This window comes from Rhagoletis pomonella, unplaced genomic scaffold (genome assembly GCF_013731165.1).
Source record: "Rhagoletis pomonella isolate Grant_MI unplaced genomic scaffold, Rhpom_1.0 Rhpom_scaffold_00007, whole genome shotgun sequence".
In the NCBI taxonomy this organism is placed as follows: Eukaryota; Metazoa; Arthropoda; class Insecta; order Diptera; family Tephritidae; genus Rhagoletis; species Rhagoletis pomonella.
In genome coordinates, this window is record NW_023458561.1 from 63,250,286 (window position 1) to 63,258,730 (window position 8,445).

Here is an 8,445-nt window from a genome sequence, read left to right on the forward strand (position 1 = left end):
CGATGGGCCTCAGCGTAATCAACAACGCCGTTACAGTGCTAGTTTTGACGATGATCATAGTGTGCGCAGCGACGGTGGCAGCATTCGACTGTATAGCATAAATGATCGTTTACGACACTCCCAAGAGAAGATGGAACGTAGTGGCAGTAATTTCAACTCTATTGCCAATTCGAACTGGGATCGACAGTCGCAGCATGCAGATGATCGCAGCGAGCGTTCGTATATAAGCAATTATGAACGTGGCAACAATTACCGTCGCGGCAATCGCCATTTTAATAATCGTCAGAACTGTGATAAACCACCGCGCTTCCAAAAGCAACAGCAGCAACAACAACAAAAAGACACCAATATACATAGCAACTCGTGGCGGCAATCACGTCACAATGTAATGAATAACTCCTACCATGATGAGAACTCAGCGTATCGCTCCAATGGACCCGAATCGAATAGTCGCAGTTCATCGCGTGCACGTACGCTTCCACGTCCAGGCAAATCACGACACTTCGATGACGCAGACGAGAGTGCTAACAATGCACCACCGTATCGCCGTAGTCAAAGTCCCTCAACGCATAGGCAAAATCAGCAGCGCACACGCAACTTTAACGCACGCTATAGTATCCAGAGCAGTTTGGCTAGCGAAGCGTCAGGCACATTTGACCGACGTCAGCGTAACCGTAACTTTGGCCGGCAGTCGCAACAGCGGCAAGACCGCTGGGAAGATACGCACAATGTGCAAGCTCAGCCCGAGGACAATTCGTGGGATACGAAAAATGAGAATAGCGAACTGGTGCGTAATGCACGCCAAACTGCCAAGTATATGAACTATTTGTCTTCGAAGAAGTGAGATACAGCCTGTGCAGCTGAGTCAACTGACAACGATCAGCGGTAGCGTTTGGTGCGAATTCAACTTTAACATAAGCAACGTAGAAATAATAGCACACAAATGGGCACCAAACAAAAAGAACAACGACAAAAATAATGTGTCAACAAGTGAGCCAATTGAGTTACTTATCTACTTCATTTATATTATTGTAATTTCTGTTCTGACTTTGCTTATACCTCTATTTCTTAAGTTTGATTAATGTATGAAGCGTAGTTTGGTTTTCCTTACATTTTATATTTGTTTTTAAACAAACACGGTTTGTATGAGAAAGAACAATAACCGATGAAGCAATTTGTTTAGAAGCAAATGCAGCAGTTTGTAGGGCATATTATGCGGCTTGTGCGGTTAAGTATTCTAATTTGCTTTTTTTATTTATTTGTATTATTTTCTACAACTTCAAATGCGTATAATTCGATTTTAATAGAATTTATTAATTGGAAAGATAAAAGAATTACAAATGTTAAAAAATAAAACCAACAAAATGTTATTAACTCTAGTGTATTTCACAAATTGCCAATTAGCATTAAATTTTGCCACCTTGGTATATTTAGATGTTGGCTAAAAAATCTAGTGTTTTAAAATTTATACTGAAGTAGAAAATAAGAGTTGTTTATCTAATTATACAGAGAAATACAGAAACGTAATGGCAGATTACCATTTATAATGCTATATAATCATTAATCTGAAAGACTACTAACTTATATGTTAAGTAAAAGCTAAAAAAAACGTTCAACAATACCGCCTACCATAATTTATTTATATAAAAGTAGTTAACCGCACGGTTTACTCTAAAATTCCTATAAAAAAAGTTGCACAATATAGTTAGTTTCTGAAATGCTCCGACAAATAAAAATCTTTATTTCATAATAACTATAACTAATCTATAATTGTATACAAGGGACTAAAACATTATTATCATCGCATTGAGACTTCTCAAAAATAACACTTCCATATGATTTTCAAAAACTACTAAATATGTACATATTTATGTGATATGAATGTAAATATGTAGTGGATTCATGAGGTGTCATAAAGGGGCACGTTTTCACAAATTTTATGACGAAAATAATGATATTTATAAGTCGTTATGCCACCTTATGTATCACCTAACTGAAACGGAACATGTAAATTATCTTTCAATTTATGCTGATTTATTGCAGTAAAAAAAATTATACAAAGTTTAAAGAATCTGCTACTTTGCTTAAACCCATAAATTTGTATCTAACCGACTAATAACAATATGTACATATATTAGCATAAAATACTTTAAGTAGCATATACGTATATACATACCACATATGTACATACGTACATATAAATAAGCGTAAATACGTTTATGAATCTTAGGGCCGATTACTAAATGTCTTAATAAGCACTATTCATAACATATGTAGATTTGAAAAATACTTTATAATTTTTAAGTCTACGTAGTGTGTGGTGCTTATAAAGTTATTGGGGAACCGCCTCTTAATAAAACAACACTGAACACGAGTGTTGCAGTCATATTTAAAATAAACATTTAAATATGAGTATTTAATAAGCCTATTAGTACCTCTATACATTTTGTGTTGCCATTGACATTTAATAACATTTTTAACATTTAATTATATAATCACATAAGTCACATAGAGAACATCACAAACATACACAGATGCATACATCCTTATAATTTTTTGTATATAATTTAATTTTTTTTTTTATTCTGACCATTAAATGTATACAAAAATATGACGCCGCTTTTGACTTAAATAAAATATAATGTCGCAAAATTCTAACAACACTTACAGCTCTGTTCCTACGCAATCACGAAACTCCTCGCATCACTATTGTGCTTACAAATATGCCGCAAAAAACATATTTTATATATAAAAATATATGAAGGACATTTTTATTTATATTTTTGCATTTCTTAAGCTCTTAAAATCTATTATTTCTTAGTGGAGTTATCACATTAGTGATGCGAGATAAGTTTTGTGATTACTTGGGAATAGAGCTGCTTAAGTAACAAGTGTCAAAAAGTGTTGATATTTAAAAAAAAAAAAATAAAATAAAAAAGCTTACCAATGTTACAAATTTAGGCATGAGTTATTTGTATGTTATATCGCATATTAAGTATGAATGAAAACTAAACAAAAAAATTTGTGAGTATGTAATACAATTCAATGTGGAATGAGGAGAGTATACATTACAATGTATTTACAATCGCATACTGTACCGTGCTGTTTGTTTTTTATAAGAGAACAAGTGAAAGATGTTGAGCCGCTAGGTTATAAGCAAATACATATATACATAGTTATAATACATACATAAAATTATCAGTAGATAGAGAAGAAAAATAAAATCAAAGATTTGTTAGTGAAATAAGCAAAGTTTTTTCATTTCAATTGTGCCGGGAGGATTTCAGAGGTGGACGAAAAATGTATCTTTACATATGCTTAATTTTTAGCTTTTAATTTTCATGTTGTTACATGGTTGGATAAACATAAACAAAACACATTAGGCTTTTACAACATCAAACAAGAAGCCGCGGAAAATCGTGTTGGGAGTCTCCGGAAGCTACTCGGCTTTGACATACAACAAGTCGTGTGTGCGCAGCTAGCGAACTGTTGCGACATACACATACTAAGACAAAAAAATGTTGCGCTGGTATTGGTAGCTCAGTCGACGCTGTGCACCACTGGCCAAGGTCCTAAGTCCTCCCAGCGATGTGTGTACCTAGCCTTGCACCTAGCACCTCTTTCCTTAGCGTTGAGAGATCCCCAGGCTACCACACGATTTTGACCATACCTTTCGGCCTGGTCGTTACAGCTAGAGTTAACGATGTCAGCAGTAAGAACGCCGTTTAGCCTGTTAAGTTGGTGTTTTAATTTCATGCAATCTTTGCTCTAACTTGGGCTGGTTAATGCCAATTAAATTTCCAAAGGTGTACCTGTTCGTATTCCTGGGGTTCCGCTGAAGATCGCATTTTGCTCCTAGCACAAATTCGATGATTCTGTGGACTGACATGCAGAAGTCCGATGGAACTGTCCATTGTGTGATCAGTGTTGGCGACAATTTTAGTTCAGTTCAGTTATGCATACTTTGCACTGCTATACCATGTTTACGTAAAAATCAACACCCAACAGACTTCTACATGTGAAGTACTATGCGTTAAGTAACCGCTTACACGCAAAGCTCATTTAACAGACTCCTTATGTGACAACGCTCATGCAAGGGAGACTTTGCTTTAGGTTTTTTCAACAAATTATAACAAAAATTTGCTCCAGCCTTTGCTGAAAGGTAAATAAAAGCTCTGTGTACATTTTTAGCGCATAATTTCAAAAATGTCAAGTTTTCAGTTATGCTTCTTTTGAAGAAGGTGTGCGAAATGTCCATACATACATACGTGGGGCCAACATTTTCTTAATCAACAATCTTTGCCCCTTGGTGATAAGGAAATCACTTAGGTTAGCGAAATGTTGAACTGATTTGATTTACCATGCTTATGCGACTTTAAATAAGAAGTTAGAAAAATCATAAATGGAAATTGATATAATACAAGTAATTTTTAAGCAAAAAACAAAACCGACTTCAATTCTCATATAAACATTTAGGAGTACCGTTGATTTTTTCATGATCCCATCCATGAACGGATCTAAACCAAAAACCTTTACGATCAATAATCGAAATTGGTTATCGTGGACAAAAAAAAATAATATTCCGATGAATTTATAACATAATGCAAGTTGAAAATGGAAAATTTTATGAAGAGTAGTTTTTAACGGTACTCAATTATACAAGCAGAAAACTCCCCTGATAAATAAAAAAAACTGCTAGACTGAAACAATTACATATGCATTTCTTTATTTACGAGTTTACACATTGATTTGCTAAATTTTAAGTTTATTTTATGTAAGTACTTATTAAAAAAAATATATATGCATACACATGGATACATATTATTGACTTCTACATTTCTCCCAGTTCCAAAGGACAGTGGTATTGCAATGCTGTCCATATGTATATAATATCGAGCCCTAACCGCCAAAATAACGTAAGCCACATTTTTTTCAAAATTTTCTTTTTGATGCAGAAATGCATCTAGATGCTCTAGGAATATTTCTGCATCAAAAAGAAAATTTTGAAAAAAATGTCGCTTACGTTATTTTGGCGGTTAGGGCTCGATATATACATAATATTATGCATTTGATTAAAAAAAAAAATATTCACGCCTTTTACATGACGTTCATTTACCAAAAGACTGCCTCAAAACTCAAAAACGCTAATTTTTTGGCAAATGATGCAGTATTATTCGTTATATCATGCTTCTTATTGTAAAAAAAGAATCGTGATAAAATCTTGTATAGGGTTTTGCATAAGAATAAACCATGCATCTGATTTTTTCTACATTTTATGACCAAATTGTAAACTTTAACGGCGTCTTAGGAGAAATTTCAACTTTTGAGTTGTGACAGTCTTCAGGTAAATTTGATTTTTATATTATTTTATATGCAGCTCTAATGGTAGTCAAATCCAGAATGATTTAATACCTAAAAACAAATTGACCATTTGCAAATTCAAATGGAGATTCGTTCCACCTTTTATTACAAGCGCGCAATTAGGCTTCATCATTTGCTTCATCGCTACTCTCTGCTGTAATATTTTCCTGTACCAACACTTCATATTCGGTAGTATGCACCTCAATTCCATTGTACGGCATATACATTACCCTATGGGAAGGATGCACCTTACCCAGCAGCGTTTTATCGTTATACTGTGCACGTGCCACATATAAATTTTCACCCAATTCAGAATAACCACCCACAATGGCACCCTCTGGTATGTGACCATCTGAATCGGCTACCCATTTGTGTTTGAAATTATTTAGCAGCTCAACATTTTGACTGAAAGCATAACCGTTGCAGCCATGAGAAGCGTATGCAACACCTTTCGCTGGCACATAACCAGCAGGCAGTAGATCATCTTGAAAATAGACACGAGCGACATATGTAGGATTACCATCAGGATCCGTGCCAGTTTGAATGGCTTCGTCTGCTTCGGGCGGTGCCAAAGGGACACGCGGTGAGCCACGCAGCTCTAATTCGAAAAGTGGTGTCCAAATGGGCATATTTGCATAGACATCGGCTGCAGCGGTATTAGTCCATTTGAGATCTAGCTCTGTACGTTCACCGTAATTCAAAAAGACTGGATGTACTCGGCTGCGAGTGCAGGGCCGTCGACACTCCGGGCATGATTTCGAATGATTCAATGCGGCGAACAAGCATCGATTGTGAAATAAATGACCACAGGTTGTGGAATATATTCGATCTGATTTCTCGTAGAACTCAAAACAAATTGCGCACATAACATTCAGGAATGTAGGTTTCTTTGTGTCCGTGGTGTTCGTGGTGCCCGTGGTGTCCTTCTCAACTTCCTTTGCATCCATTTTAAATTAAATGGTATAATTAAATTTTACAAATTAGACAAAGGATGCGATCACTTTTTGTACGAACGACGTTTTCTTTTGACCAATGACTCAAAAAATTTACAAAGAAGCAACAAATAACAACAAAACAAGAAATTGGCAAAAAACAAAACCAAAACAAAATTTAAAAAACATAGTTGCCGGACAAAAGGAATCTCGCGAATAACGGTGAAAATTATTTTTATTAATTTAATTTGCGCAGGTCTAAATAAATTTAAAATTTGCTACATTTTAACAGGAGAAGTTCTCTTAGTTTTTCTTGTGGAATAAAAATCAAAACGCGTTGTTGTTACGCGTGTTTGCGATGTTTTTGCGATTTTTCGATCACACTGCCTCCAAAACTGCTGTTTTCCCAGTTCACAGTAATGCTATTTGAATACTAATCACTCTGTACGGTTCGACCGGATGCCGTTTGTTCCCAAACAATGTCAAAGAACGTAAATTTGGAGAAACACGCGAAAGTTTAAGAACCAAAAAAATCGATTGCAGAATTTTCATGCATTTTTAACACTGAATTTGCCTACAATTGTTACAAATAAATGGTTCATTGAAATAAATTTGGGTGCAAACATTGTTATATGCTTATAAGTTTAATGAAAAATACGCTGTAACATTCAGCGCACGGCAAAACTTTTTGGCCCATCAACGAGACGGGTGTAGAGACGGCAAAAAATAAAATAAAATTAGAAATGTCATCGAGTGCTGATACCGGAACAGGAGCTGGCGTTGGTGACGCTCTCGGTGATAGCGAGTGAGTTGCAGCTGTCTGTCGACTGTCTGAGGAGGATGGTCGAGTGTTGTTCGCAGCAAAAGCCAATTAATTGTTTTTACCAATCTTACTAAAATTTCTTCCGACGATTTCTGACATTTGCATTGCAGTTTAGAGCAACGCAGCCCTGATCGGTCATCTGGCGGTGGAGGTGGTGGTGCGTCGAAGAAAAAATTGGGAACCGAAATTGGGAAAGCAGCTGCTGAAAAATCGCGTGGCCTCTTCTCCGCTGAGGATTGGCAGTGCAGCAAATGCGCCAATGTAAATTGGGCTCGTCGGCAGACTTGTAATATGTGTAATGCACCGAAATTTTGCGACGTTGAAGAGCGGACCGGTGAGTGTTAATTGTAGTGGTTATACCCTTTTATGTAGTAAAAAAGATCAAAATAGATATAGGTAATGAATAGATTCCTCTAAAACATATTCTCATTTTTTGGCTATATAGGTTACGGCGGTGGTTACAATGACCGAGGCGTGGTCGAGTACAAGGATCGTTCTGATTCAGACAGCGATTATGACGAATATGGTCGTCTTAAGAAGCGCAAAATGAAGGACAACGAAAAATCCAATGAAGATGACAAGGAATATGATGACACGGATGAAGACGCACTCGAAGAGGAGGAAGATGAAGAAGATGATGGTGGGGACCTTTCTAAATACGATTTGTGGGGCGACGATGAAATTACTCCTGTTACTCTTGTTACACCCGGTGGTGTTGACCAAAAACCGAAAGCAAGCTCAAAATCAATTGAGAAAAAGGAGACTCGATCTCGCAGTCGTAGTCGCTCAAGGTCCCGTTCCCGTTCACAGTTGCATTCACGTAGTCGCTCTCGATCCCATTCACGATCTTCCACTTCGTCCAGCTCAAGTTCTTCTTCATCGTACACTTCAAGTTCACGCTCCAGCTCTGGAGGCTCTCGTTCAGGCAGTCGATCACGCAAATCGGGTCAACGGACCACTTCCAAAGATCGAAAGAATTCACGGTCAAATAGCCTTAAATCTGCACCATCCACACGAAAACGTTCACGAGCACGCTCCAAAACACACTCGCAAACATCGCGAACTTCATCACATAGGTCCGGAAAAGCTGAACGAAAAATTTCTAAGTCACGTTCACGAACAAGATCATCCTCCCGTTCGTCATCGAAATCAGCGAAGCGTAAGCGTCGTGCCTCCCAATCCCCAGCTCGCCCCAGACAAGGACGTGCTCGCAATCGTACACGATCTCGTAGCACATCACGCCATCGCCACTGAGCTCTTGATATAATACATTTGGCTTCTTTAACATACAAAAAATATGTGTATGAATGCAGCAGCATTCCAGAACTA

The 8,445-nt window shown here is 37.0% G+C and overlaps 3 protein-coding genes across 3 annotated transcripts; 2 read left to right on the plus strand and 1 right to left on the minus strand.

The window, feature by feature from the left end:
- Nucleotides 1-4: 4 nt before the first annotated feature.
- On the plus strand, nt 5-2,359 carry LOC118743947 (GATA zinc finger domain-containing protein 14-like; the record flags this gene model as incomplete). The annotated part of the gene is made up of 1 exon (XM_036476709.1): nt 5-2,359. A coding segment is annotated over one exon (840 nt), but the record flags the coding sequence as incomplete, so codon positions are not given.
- A 2,839-nt stretch (nt 2,360-5,198) lies between these two features.
- Nucleotides 5,199-6,399, minus strand: LOC118743312. Its single transcript, XM_036475906.1, has one exon. It carries the CDS (start codon nt 6,306-6,308, stop codon nt 5,481-5,483), a length of 828 nt encoding a protein of 275 aa, XP_036331799.1. The 5' UTR covers nt 6,309-6,399; the 3' UTR covers nt 5,199-5,480.
- A 371-nt stretch (nt 6,400-6,770) lies between these two features.
- On the plus strand, nt 6,771-8,445 carry LOC118743311 (zinc finger Ran-binding domain-containing protein 2; the record flags this gene model as incomplete). Its single annotated transcript, XM_036475905.1, is given in 3 exon segments — nt 6,771-7,098; nt 7,227-7,450; nt 7,562-8,445. Coding segments are annotated over 3 exon segments (1,095 nt in total). The 5' UTR covers nt 6,771-7,036.

Excerpts from the sequence above, each read along its gene's own strand:
- LOC118743312 (XM_036475906.1), bottom strand. The coding sequence starts at position 6,308 with ATGGATGCAAAGGAAGTTGAGAAGGACACCACGGGCACCACGAACACC.